This window comes from Anoplopoma fimbria, chromosome 24, assembly GCF_027596085.1.
Source record: "Anoplopoma fimbria isolate UVic2021 breed Golden Eagle Sablefish chromosome 24, Afim_UVic_2022, whole genome shotgun sequence".
Lineage (NCBI taxonomy): Eukaryota > Metazoa > Chordata > Actinopteri > Perciformes > Anoplopomatidae > Anoplopoma > Anoplopoma fimbria.
Window position 1 is genome coordinate 9415144 of NC_072472.1, and position 12923 is coordinate 9428066.

Sequence of the window (12923 nt, forward strand, 5' to 3'; positions counted from 1 at the left end):
ACTGTTCTTTATAACATGACGTTATAAGTATCTCAATAGGTGCTGATATTTATATTAAATAGTAGTTTCAAGTAGTTTTCTCAAATCTCTGAAATTCTAAAACTTTTAACAAATGGGAAAATGTCAATTTATTTCCTCTCAACATTCAGCACATGCAGGAAACAGATGGTTCCTTTACAATTATGTCTAATCTACAAACAGCAAGGGAGGACATGACTTACTTTCCCATTCCAGGAGAGGGAGCCTGGGTGTTACTCAGAGAATTCTGTCAAACAAAATAAAGGGAAGAACATTATGTACAGAGCGAGTTACACATTCACATTACAAAATAACTCGGATACATGGAATTCATATTGCATTTCTTTGGTTTTGAAGATTTGCCAAGCCAAACTTCATTCCAGCTTCCAGGAAACAAAAAGTACCTTTAAGTGTTCGGTGAGTGTTTTGGAGTATTTTAGTGCGCTGTCTTTCCTCAGCTTGAATAACCGCAGGTAGAGGAGGGACTGGCATCGGAGGCTGGAAAGAGGAAAAAAAAGGTTCATGTTGTTCCAAAACATGCAAAGAAGAAAGCAATGACCAGAGATAAGTAAATCGTTTAAATACACAACCCTCCTTCCAATCAAATATCTGGGGTTTTGAGGACTTTTGGTTGAAGGCTAAGAACAGGACAACACCTCTTTAACATGAAGTACGTCTCCGGTTGTCAGACAGCGTACTCACCAAAGCACAGCTAGCCTCTTGTCCGCTGAAGTAGCATCTGGGGCCAGGTAGCTTTTTAACTTCATAGTGTATCTGAACATACAGGGAGAACAAATGTTAAGTTTCTCAAAGAACCAACTGCTTAGGTATTAACAGAAACATTTACTTTATAAATAAACACATTTTGCGCTTCCGTAACATGACCTTACAAAAATGGACCCACAAACCCAGGTACATCATCTTTTTAATTCCAAACATCAGTCTTTCTTGTCAAAACCTGGCTCCTACATTACCCACAATCCAACTTGACCACCGTCAGTTCATTTGGATATCGCGTGTGTTATGTCAGCAGCAGGTAAAGTAGCCTCACAGCGCTAGCCACAAGCAGACATGAGGAACCGCCTACAGAGTTTTGGGTTTGTTTTCATATTCAAACTTATAGTCTACAGCCACAACCGACGGCGACTCAAGTTACATCACTTAAGGGCAAATCCAAATGCTCAGTGGTACAACACAAGTCCTGTAAACGGACTTTGGTGTGACAATGAAAAACATTTGTCCTCACTTGATAAGCTCCACCGTTTCAGCATACATGGGGAAGGGAGACTTTGCTTCTTGAGCGCTCTTCTCCAGAGCATTACCACATTCAATGAACGACACCACAGCGTCCAGGTAGTAAACGGCCTTCTCGAAGCGGTCCAGCTGTCAAAGAGGGAACAGGGAATAAAACAATGAAATCACTGTTGGCACTGCATCCCGAGTTAGGGAGCATGTACTGTTCTAATATTACATTTCTGTCTGAAACTGTCACGGATAACTGCTGTTCACATGACTTTCAATTTGACATGGTTTTGGCCATGGTATATAACTGTCATGGTTTGGTGTGGAATACAATAAACTATTTTGATAACAACAGCAACAACTCAATTATGTATGTGTATAACACCATAGATGTGGACTAATGAACTGTACTGTGTGTTAATGAATTGTAATCCACGTACATTATAGATCAATTGAAAAGTGTATCTATAATGTAAAATACTATTTTTAACAGAGGAAAAATATTATTGCTTAGTTTTCAGCAATAGGGTGTGTGTGTGTGTGTTTATTTGTATAATGTTTGCTTGTCTTACTTAATGTAGGAGTTATTTTCTGATTTGCATTTAAAATTACAAAAAAATGGGAACAAGTTTTTTAAGAATTTGGGGTGAATAGCATGCAGCCAAGTCAGATATCTCAGGTCAAATCTCAGGTAAGTCACTGATACTAACCCGGCACTTAAATATAGTCACCTGCTCATTTTTCAGCGACCCGTTGAAAGCATTTTTTTTTTTTTTTTTTTAACTTTCTGCTTAATATCTGTGAGAGCACAGAGAAAGAAGAACTGCTGAGATTCTGTGCCTGAGGTACATTTCCCAGTTAATACAACACAAATTCTATATAGTCATAAAAATGTCAGCAATAAAAAAAGGAAATATGTTAAACAAATAAACTGTGTTGCTTTCTCAAAACATTCATCTCCATGAAAAAACCTCGCCAGGATGTTGTTTCACAAGGCCTAGACCTCTCCTCTCACTGCTTTGCATGCATCAACTGACACTGCAGCATCTAAATTACACATGTAAATAGGCATTAAGCTCACGCTCTTACCAGTGCATCTGCATTGTGTTTCAGTTTCTTGGCCTCTTGTAAGTAGTGATCTGCCGAATGGACCCTGAAACAACATTATTAAACAGGTCAAACTAGTTTAATTACTTCTCTGAACAAGCATACATTTCCACAGATCACGGATAAACAGAAATACAACATCGTTATTCTTCCATTTAATCAAACCATGAAACGGCAGACAACAAACTAAGAGGCAGGACTATTTTTATTTCTTTACCTCTGCATGAAAAGGACACCGATTCCCAACAGAGAGCCTTTTAAAATGGAAATTTACGCCATCTCTCCTGCATGCGGCCACATCTATGCGTGACCTCCCCAACCCTCCTGCAGCTTTATGCATCAAAGGCAACCCTAGATCCCCGCAGCAGTTCTTTCTGCATACCCTGCTGAGGGGTTATCCGCGGTGGAAAGAGCTCCTCTTACCTGTCCTCAAACACCAGCTTGGATCTCTGAGACTTGGAGCCGTCCGTGGAGAGCGGAGGCACAGCCAGCTGGTTATCGCAGCCCTTTGAGGATTTCTCCTGCAGAGACAGCAAGCGAGAAGGAATAAAGTTTCAGGAAAAAAAAAAAAAAGAGGAGCCTGGTGTTTGAAGTGGAGGATAAAGATGGAGAGGGTGAGATTGAGGGTGCATGGAGAAATGGTTCTGTGGATATTGGGCATATACAGTATATAGACCTATGTTCTCCACCACTTCCCTTTCCAACATGCTTCGTTATTCAAGTTCCTCATAGGGAAACACTGCACGGTCGGAAAACTTGATGAAAGGCTGCACCTGCACTTCCCAATATCCACAAAGACAGGTATTCACGCCACAGCAAATGGCCGGGGATTGTGTTACTCGCACTCACCTTGCCCTCGCGTGTGCTGCGTCCCTTGTCCTCTCCTTTTCTGTGTTTGGAGGTGGAGTTGCCCTTGGTGCTGTGGCTTCCCTCCTTCCCACTTCCTGTCCCGCTAGACAAAGACGTGGAGGACTGGCTGACTGTCCTCTTTCGACTCGGATGCTCTGCCTTGGGCGTCCGCTGAAGACCTGATATGGAAGGGGAGGGGACTGGCTCCTCTTTCTTCTCCATAGACCTCTTAGACCTGGCGGGATATGAATCGTCATTGAAACACAGTTATATTTTGATTATTTAAAAAAACAAGACCAGCCTTGTTGCAGTACCGTACTCCAGATCACATTAACATTAACACTAAAAAGATTAAATATTAACATTCCAGATCAACATTAAGATCATAGCCGAGATGTCATTATTATCAAGGTTAACAGGTTTGGCTTAAAAGAGGCTGTGATGTAATAAACAAGCCATTTCAGAAGAGGGGGAAAGAAAACTAGCACGCTTCATGCTGTCTGTAAATAAATGAAGTACTACTGTCACACCAAGCGTTCCCAATGTGCAGAGTGTTTTACTGTGAAAGATAATCAGGAGGGAAAGGAAGAATACTCACTCTTTACTGCTGTTTTTATGATGAGATAGGGACTTCTCCTCTAGCTTGCAACGCTTGCTCTCTGGCTTTGTGCCGTCTTCGTCGTTCTAAAAAGACACAAAAGGTTGCAGGAAATTAAAAGACACATTAAACGATTGATTTGTGTGTGTACAAGCCGCTGTAGGAAGTTAATTGATGACAAAGAAATGTGCAGTCTAGCACTTGAAGTCACGAAGTGCAGTGCAACTTTCTGCCAATGCTTAATGGTACATATCACTTAGATTGTTTGTCTCTTTCTTTGGTAGTTTCACAGCTATTGAAACAAAAAAATGGAACGATCATTACTTCCCTGACGAAAGTAATATTGAAAAAAGATACAAAAATCAGTTTAATCTTAATATTTTAACCTATATAATGTTAAGTGAAAGGAAAATCTTCCCTTGAACTATTCTTTTAGGCCATTTTCAGATTCAGTCTGTTCCGATTCAGGGACTAATTCGAGAGCGGGCCAAAAGTTGTAAAAAATAAAAAAATAAAAATAAAAAGCCCTGGTCAAAAACATAACCTGGGAAGATTTGCCTCAAAACGTTTCCTCGCATCATGTTAACATGATTTAATAATCTTAATAAGGCTAGTTGTTTTGTCTCCAGGCAATCTCCGGCCGCATGTTTTGCCCTGCATCTAAGGGCGAATGCTGTGTTCACATAGGCCCCAACGAACCGAACCTTGGGGTGAAACGCTCAAAGTTTTGAACCAATCGGTCCAGACGAGCTAGATGTGAATACACCTCCCTTACTCTTTTCAAATCAAGAGGTATATTTTAAGATCAATCAAAAACAGCAGAGATTACAGACAGGAATTTGCTCTATCGAGTCTCATACCTTGTGTTTCCTCTTGGCCTTACTCGAGCTCTTCTCAGAGCTCTGTTTGCTGAAGTCTTTGCTGTCCCTGTCTAGAGAGTCGTCCCTCTCCACTTTTATCTCTGCAGGCTCCTTGTAGGGCCGCCCCGGGATCCTAGACAGCAAGCTGAGATCTATAGGAAATGGGAAGGAAAAAGGAAGGGAAGGGTACAGTTTAATTTGGTCCAAAGAAAAGAAAAGCTGCAGGAGTGTTCAAGTGTTAAACAAGTGCACAGGATACAGACAGAATGTGTGCTGCTTTGACTAACCTATCTTCACTAGTAGAACCTGGTGCTGAGGCTGCCTTGCAGGGTAGCGCTCCTCAGGGTCACTGAGGGGAGACAGCAGCTCTTTTTCTTCCATTGGAGAAAACACACACACGGGGGTCCTGATACTCTCCGTGTATTTGGGCGTCTGCGACGACGACGGGATGCTGTCGTTCCCCTCGGAGTCCGACGACGAAGAGTCCGTGTCGACAAACTCACGAGACTTCTGGGAAGTCTTTGTGGGTGCCTTGGCCTTGCGTTTATCTGCAGTGGTAGTGACAGCGGCCGCAGTGGGCCTCGGAGAGGATTTGGGTTCTTTTTTGATGCTGGGTTTGCGGGAACCCTTAGTAGCAGCTTTAGGCCGATGAGGAGGTATCTCTGGAGCCGGCTCACTCTCCACCCTCAGTCCTCCCTTGGGTTCCTCCACCACTGGGGGCTTCTCAGACTTTTTAGGCTGCTTTTTACCCGTACTCCTTCGCGGATTTGTGCCCCCCTCGCTCTGGGCGGGGGATTTTTGCCGGCCACGGCCACCCTCTGCACCCTTTTGTGCCGCCCGTAGGTCCCTGCTTGGGGTGGGTGCCGCTGAGTCTTTTGATCCCCCTACCTGGCTGCTATAGCCGCGTCCTGAGCCATTGTCCCTGCCCTCTTTCTTGCACTTGGTTGGGACATTATTGTCCGCTGGAGAGGCTGGAGAGAACTGCTTGGCCTTCTTGAACCAGTTGTCCAGCTGCCATTTGTTGGCCATGGGTTGTTCAGGCTGAAGGGGAGCAGGAGAACACACACAGACATAACACTTTGTGTTAGTGAGTGAAAAGTATTGTCTGTCTGTCTGTCTGTCTGTCTGTCTGTCTGTCTGTGTATGTATATATATATATATATATATATAAAAAACCCAGTCAAACATAAAAAAGATGGAGAAGAAAGAAAAATTGATGCCTTGTAACTATAACAACCCAAAGTAAGGGTGGACAGAGAGAGGAACAGTTCAATTGAAAATGATGGTTGAGTACCAAATCATCACAAAGAAGCACTTGAGCTTTGTACAAAGTTCCTGGTAAGTCATTACCTCCGGGGAGGCGGGCCGCGGGGGCTCATTGGCTTCGCTGTCTGTCGTGCTGCTTTCACTCTCGCTGTCGGAGCCCGAGCTGCTCTCCGAGCCGCTGTGGCTGCTTGAATCATCCCTGGATTGCTCCGCTCCTTCACTGTTATTGCTGTTGTTACAGAAAAAGTGTAAAACGCCATTTTATTATGTGCAAAAGGGTGTGGAGTACACTTTCAGAGTGTTACACGCTGAAGGATGCATACAAACAACCAAATCATGTGGTGCGTTTAAAATCCTGTTCAATTCCAGGGACACATTTCTTTGTTTTAGGTGAATATCTGAAGTGTTCAATATGCTGATAATCTCTGGAAAACGGACGGCTACACTTTCATAGCTCTCATATCTTAACCACTACATATAGATTCGATTTCTCCAAACGGTTGCATACTTGATCTGTCATTTTCACAATTTTTTTGCTGTATTTTTCCAGAATTTGGAATTTGCCTCACAATGCAGTTATTGTCGCTGCTAAAGGTGCAAAGACTGATGCTATCCCTCATAAATGTACAGTTTTATGGTTTACCTTGCTGAAGTGTTCCTTGAGGCATTCTTTGCAGAGTCCTGTTCTCCATCACTGTCCTCACTGCTGCTGAGCTTAAGGTCATCTTCCAGTACACTGAGATGGAGGAATGACACTAAATTAAATCTTTGTATTTTATTACATTAGTGTAAATGGTGGCTCTGTCTTTATAACTTACTGAGGTCATCTACGCGTCTGGTTACTTAATGTTTCTTACCTTATCATACCTATTTGTTTAAGTATGTAACTCTTTGTTGTCTGAATCAATTCTGGGAAATCTCTAAACATGCGTGAGAAAGGAGAAATGGAGGAAAAGATGGAACACTTACGTGGGCTGGTCTTCGCAAGCTTTAGACTGGTGGCTGCTGGAGCTCTTGGACGAACTACCTCGCTCTAAAAAAAACACAAAAAAACCAACTCATGAGCAATAAGTATATCAGAAAATATAGATGTACATATTTATTTTATATTGGGTTTGAATCAGAAATGAGTATGGTACTCACTGTGCCCACTGGGAAAAGGGTGAGAGTCCTGAGGTTAAAAAAAAAAAAAAAAAAAAAAAAATTAAAAAATAAGGAAGACATTATGAATTATTTTCACAAACCCACAAAAATAATTGTCTGCTCTAAAGATCAGTAAATCAATAAAATCGTAAGTAAGTTCAAACAACTTTAATCTAGTTTGGGTGTGTAGTTCACTATCAGATATTAATCCATCGATTATTAATCAAATATCAATCAGTAGGTAGTCGCATAACTTTATAGTTCCAATTAGACGGCCACAAAAAGGTTTCCCTGGTTTGGTTTATTTTGCTACGTAAGGTCTGCTTGCCCTCAAAACAAGACGCGTAACAAGACATGACACATAATTCGAGTGAAACGGTAAACACAGGGAATGGTGCAATGCCGACCTTGGTTGGGAATGGAAACTTGGAGGGCTCTGTTTTGCAGGGGGTGTGGATGGCTGTCAGCGGAGGGGGCCACGACTGAGTCATTTCCTGAAAGAAAGAAAGAATAAACACAGGCAGGGAAAAATGTCAAAATGAGTTGTAAGGTGTGAGTAATGCAAAGTGCTCCTTCACGGACTCAAGTAATAGTTTTTCCCCCACTTAATACTTGTGATGAAGTTATAATTGGCCTGACAGGGTCTTTTTTTAATTTTTTTAACTAAATACAATTACCTTCAGAATCTCATCAACACAGTTGGCGTCACCAGATCCCTAAAGACGGAAAGATCATGTTAAACACGTTGTCATAATCATCATGACGGTCAGTGCTGCAGGTGGGAGGAGGCAACTCATGCTCCATTCTGAGGAGCATGAGTCATTCTACAGACATTTTATTAGACCTACGAGTTCAATCAGACAGAAGAGTAACATGCTGTGAGGTAATCTCTTCCAGTTATTACATCATTATGAATATATGCTCCAAACATAAACACTGCTCTGCCATTCTTAGTCAACACATTCTATGCACAATGTCTGCTACTTTAGATTTATACAGTACCAGTCAAAAGTTTGGACACACCTTCTCATTCAATGGTTTTTCTTTCTTTTTATTTTTTTCTACATTGTAGATTAATATTGAAGACATCCAAACTATGAAGGAACACATATGGAATTATGTGGTAAACAAACAAATGCTCAACACACCAGAATATGTTTTAGATTTTAGATTCTTCAAAGTAGTTGAATGAGAAGGTGTGTCCAAACGTTTGACTGGTACTGTACTTTAAGTGCTATACATTAACACAAGCCCACAGACAAGCCTTACCTCCACAGGCTGTGAGGGGATCTTGAGTTTTGAAAGTGAGGCCTTGCTGTTGGACTTCATCTCTCCCATGGTGCTGCTGTGCGACTGTCCACTGTAGCTTTCTGCTTGCGAGCTCTTGGGTTCTGCTGTTTCCTGGCCGTCCATAGGCCGCACATACGCTGTGGGCTTCTGCAGCATGGAGCCGGGCTTGGACATGAGAGAGGGGGGAAAAGCCTGACTCGAGTGCTGTCCGGTGGGGAAGGAGGTGTGAACCCGTGAGGGAGAGTCCCAGTTGGCCTCTCTGTCTCGCGGGGACTTGGAGCGGTAGCGCTCCTTGCTGTGATGCTGCTCGGCAGCCAAGGAGCTCCGCAAGTGGCTGTTGCTGCCTGAGGAACTCAGCGAGCCCTTGGCCGGACTCGACGTGTGCGACTTGGAGTGCTCCGACCCTCCGCTGTGTTTACTCGACTTCTTTTCCCGCACCTCCCCTCCGTGTCTTTGGCTACTGCTGCTGCTGCCGCTACTGCCGCTGCTCCTCTGGCTACCGTGGCCGCCCTGGAGTCCTGAGCGTTTCTGGGACTGGGACGAAGAGCTACCTGCTGCGGGGCCAACAGGAGTCCACTTGTTGCTCTGGCTGCTGCCACCGCTACCGACGCCGCGCTGGTCCCCGCCAAACAAAGGTGGGCCCGATTTCTCCTCGGAGGAAGACGAGCTGTTAGATGGTTTACCGCCAATCTTAGGAAGTGTGTCACCAATCGGCTCTTTCATCTCGTCGTAATTGCCCAGCATGCTCTGAATACGGCTTGACAGTTTATCTTCCTTGCTGGACTGAAGAGAGAAGCAGAGAAAGGGGGAGGGGGAGGTGGGGGAGGAGGACAGTGTGAAGATGGAGAAAAAAGAAAAAAAAAATAGAAAAAAGAAAAGCCATAGAGAAAGAAGAGACATAAAATTCAGTGAGAGGAAAAAAATAAATAAATAAGAAGAAAGAGACAAACGGAGGGAAAGCAGAGGAGAGAAGAGGGGCAGAGAAAACAGTCATTATGGGCACAAGTTCAACTCTTGGGTTAATTGCTTTGCTTTCCATCAAAAAAACACTGAAAATGGAATAAAAAAAAATGTATTACTTCAACATAAAAAAAAAACTTAAAAATCACAAAAATATGCAAAATGAGCGAAATTTAAATGCAGATTACATCTGACAAAAGAAAAAAAAAATACTAATTATATCCTGAACCATGTGTCATCAGTCTATAACCGACTTGAGAAAAGAAATCGATTGAACATGGAGATCCGTCAATCATTCAGTGAGCTCATTCAAAATGGGCCCCGATCAGTCCACACCCATCTGTTCACACAGATAAGTCCGCCCGTAGCTCCAGCACAGAGGTTAATCAATCACTTAGAAGCCACAGGTTCCAGCCGACCTGCCAGCAATCAGCCCGTGACAGCCTGTTCAAAATATCCAGTTTCACATGAAGCGTTAGACCTCTATTTTGTTTGACAGACTCACACTCCGGGTGAGGAAACACAAGCCGTTATCTGTAGCAGGAAATGTTAACTAGCTTGGTCATAACATGCACACCACTAACCTCCTGCTAGCGTGTCCCGGCTCACACGTGTGCAGTTGGTGAAGTGGAGCATCACCCATTTTTTTTTTTTTTTTTTTCTTATGGGGACGTTTGTTTTACTTAAGAATGGTGTGTTTTATTATCATTGTATTAAACGTCCAGCTCGACAGAAATACCAGCTTCTTTCTGTAAATACAAGTACTCAATGCAAGTACTTCAAAAGGGTAATACTCTAGCTGATCACACATACCGGCACACATGTTGGCTGATAATGCTAAAAACAATGAAGTGTTAAAAGAAATTAGAAACACCTGAATCATCACGTTTTCTTAAACAGAACACCTGCATATTGCATTGGATTGTTTTGTACAGCCTTTGTTTTTGTCTGCAAAAACGCTCTCACAAACATTTTTAGGTACTTTACCTCCATGTTGACTACAGGAACTGTATGTTAAAGTTTTTGTTCCTGCCCTGCAAAAACTGCCCAGTTCTGTGGCAGTACTTCCCTGCTAACCAGGAACTATCCTTTGCATATAGTCACATGACCACAACAAGAACAGAACACATATTGCTATATCTTCTAAATTTAACCTGCTGTCTTTTCACCTGCAAAAACGGCAAACTATGGCATCAGTTTTTAATCTGTTAACGGTGTAGTTTGCCTGATCTTTGTGGTTACGATGCCGTTAAAAAGGCAAACATGAATGTGATTATTGGATTTTGGATTGATTAAGTAAGTTATGTCCTTTTTCTTATGTTTTTGGGGGGCTAGTTAGATCTCGGCACAATAAAAAAGGCAAACTTAATCATAATCAAGAATTACAATATGCATTTATATACAGTGTGTACGTACTGTATCATCAAATGTACCAATATCACAATTTTAAAGGATCATCATTCTATGCAGCTGAGTTATAAAAGTGTGTGAGCTCAGAACCATAAAGATGTAACCGTTTTTCTGTTCTACATCTGTGAGGCCCCAGCTGCAGCTGCGTGCACACATGGCCTTTAACGCTGAACACAGTAAACTTCCACTTAGTGGAGCATGACAGAGGGGGTTTATTGGGGGGGGGAGAGACGGACGGACGGACTTAAGCTTACATAAGACTCAGACAAGCTGAAGACAAAAAGATACAAAGTGAAGAAAAGCCAATAACTTAAACAGTTGGCTTTTCCCCCCCAGAAAATGTGTACTATTGTTTCTGGAGACAGAAAAACAAAAACGTGCACAATAACACTATTTGCTGCCCTTTTCTTCTCTTGTGCAAAAGGTCAAGGGCTTTTTCCTTCTTCAAAGTCAGCTTTTTACCTTTCACTTTGTTGTGGTTCTGCACTCATCGCTCACCTCTGGTCCTCTTTCTATTACCAACCTGTCAGGGCACATTCCTCTCCGCCTTTCTGATGGCTAACTCTAAGCTAAGGAGAGGCGCCCACTTACCTCTGCTCAAATCTGGTTAGTGGCAAAGATTAAACCAGTTCAGAGTACTCAAATCCTCTTTACAAATTATAATGGCCGAGCAGAAGCCTGAGCAGGGAGTTGGCTGGCCTACATCTATATGTATCTGTGAGCACAAGAGGAAGACATGGGAGGAAGGGGAGGAAGGGGGGGGGGGGGGCTTGCATGATCTTATGTTTACCTTCTTCAGCTGCACTGCAAAAACAGCTAACCAAAGACAGGTGCTGTCAATTCAACCGACTCTTTTGTGTCTTGTGCGGAGTAAGACGATAGCTGATTATCTGACAGCTAACCATTATTTAATTCAAGCCAAATGCTTGGAGAGCAGACTGTTTTTAATACCCATGATTAATGTAACCACACACTATGCTGCACACAGATCAGTAAAATTACAGCTCGAAATGTGCGTAGAATCTTCTGGATTAAAAGAAGGACCGTCATTGACAACAGAGCTTGTTCAGACATGAAGTGCATAGGTATTAAAGCATTTTATGAGTTTGCTCTATTGAGCTTTCATCAAACAAACGGAGAACAAAACCAAGACCGCAGGATCCTGAAGGTCATTGTGAAAGAGAAACAAAATAATAACTAAACCTTTTTTTTTTTTTTTCATTAATAAAAGCAGCCACAAAAAAAACGTGTTCAAGTCTTCATCAAACAGGATTTTTTTTTAAACTAAAAAAAAAAAAAAAAAAAAATCAACAGAATTTTTGTTTTCCAGACTGAAACAATGTAGGAATGAAGTCGAACAAATGTTACATAAAACATGCACGCACGCACACACACGCACACACACACACACACACACACACAAACACAAACACGTGTACAAATACACCAACATAAAGAGTTTCCAACCTTTGCCATAGAAGCCTGAAGCTAAACATTCCTCTCGGCAGTTTAGCTAAGCAGGCAAAAATATCAAAAAAGGTGTAGGTTTGACGGTTCAATGAATACGTGATGACAAAACTGTATCAACATGAATGTTCCTGGAAGATTGTGCAGTTCTCAGTTCCTGTCACTGTTACAAAACTCCTCTAAAATTGACTAATCAATTTTCATGTCAAAACTGAATGAGAGGTTAACAAACTTACCACTTTGTAGGGTTCAGGGAAGAGAGGTGAATTTGCTGGAAAGGCCTCTCCTCCTCCCTGCTGGATTTCTTGATTTCTCCTTTCTCTTTCTTTCATTCGGAGCACATTCCGGTCCTCACGGTTCATGTTGCTAATAACGCAAACAGAACAACAACAACAAGTCAATATAAGAACACGCCGAGGAGGGACTGTAAACAGACTCCTTATCTCGTGGTTTTACAAGGACGGCTGTAAACGACGCGGTGTCATGAAAGTGAGCCGTTCATCAAAGTGTTTGAAGCACTCCCCAAAAAAACAAAAAAAGTTACTCCTGAACAGTGAGGTAACGTAACTAAACACAAGCCCTTCACTTTTCTCTCCGGCTTTGATTTCTTGGTTCAGAAAGGAATAAACGACTAGTTCAAGTTTCCAACTTTTCACCACTAATCATACAGTCAGAGTCCGCCATCGACTACCCTCTACTTTGAATCAGTTTTT

The 12923-nt window shown here is 42.3% G+C and overlaps 1 protein-coding gene across 4 annotated transcripts in view; it reads right to left on the bottom strand.

Moving 5' to 3' along the window:
- The window catches only part of aff4 (AF4/FMR2 family, member 4), a 31152-nt gene that overhangs the window by 5205 nt on the left and 13024 nt on the right, over positions 1 to 12923 (bottom strand). Inside the window, exons 2-19 of one of the 4 annotated variants that reach the window (XM_054625608.1) lie at positions 12447 to 12576; positions 8353 to 9147; positions 7761 to 7799; positions 7491 to 7577; positions 7084 to 7111; positions 6910 to 6973; positions 6584 to 6676; positions 6025 to 6169; positions 4962 to 5715; positions 4675 to 4826; positions 3815 to 3900; positions 3217 to 3451; positions 2791 to 2888; positions 2350 to 2413; positions 1265 to 1401; positions 721 to 792; positions 423 to 516; positions 222 to 265 (exon numbers count right to left, since the gene is read on the bottom strand). In XM_054625608.1, coding sequence (XP_054481583.1) covers positions 222 to 265; positions 423 to 516; positions 721 to 792; positions 1265 to 1401; positions 2350 to 2413; positions 2791 to 2888; positions 3217 to 3451; positions 3815 to 3900; positions 4675 to 4826; positions 4962 to 5715; positions 6025 to 6169; positions 6584 to 6676; positions 6910 to 6973; positions 7084 to 7111; positions 7491 to 7577; positions 7761 to 7799; positions 8353 to 9147; positions 12447 to 12572 — 3113 coding nt within the window. In that variant the 5' untranslated portion in view covers positions 12573 to 12576. Of the gene's footprint in view, positions 1 to 221; positions 266 to 422; positions 517 to 720; positions 793 to 1264; positions 1402 to 1991; positions 2059 to 2349; positions 2414 to 2790; positions 2889 to 3216; positions 3452 to 3814; positions 3901 to 4674; positions 4827 to 4961; positions 5716 to 6024; positions 6170 to 6583; positions 6677 to 6909; positions 6974 to 7083; positions 7112 to 7490; positions 7578 to 7760; positions 7800 to 8352; positions 9157 to 12446; positions 12577 to 12923 lie in introns of those variants that run through there. The other 3 variants (XM_054625607.1, XM_054625609.1, XM_054625610.1) reach the window with 3 other exon arrangements.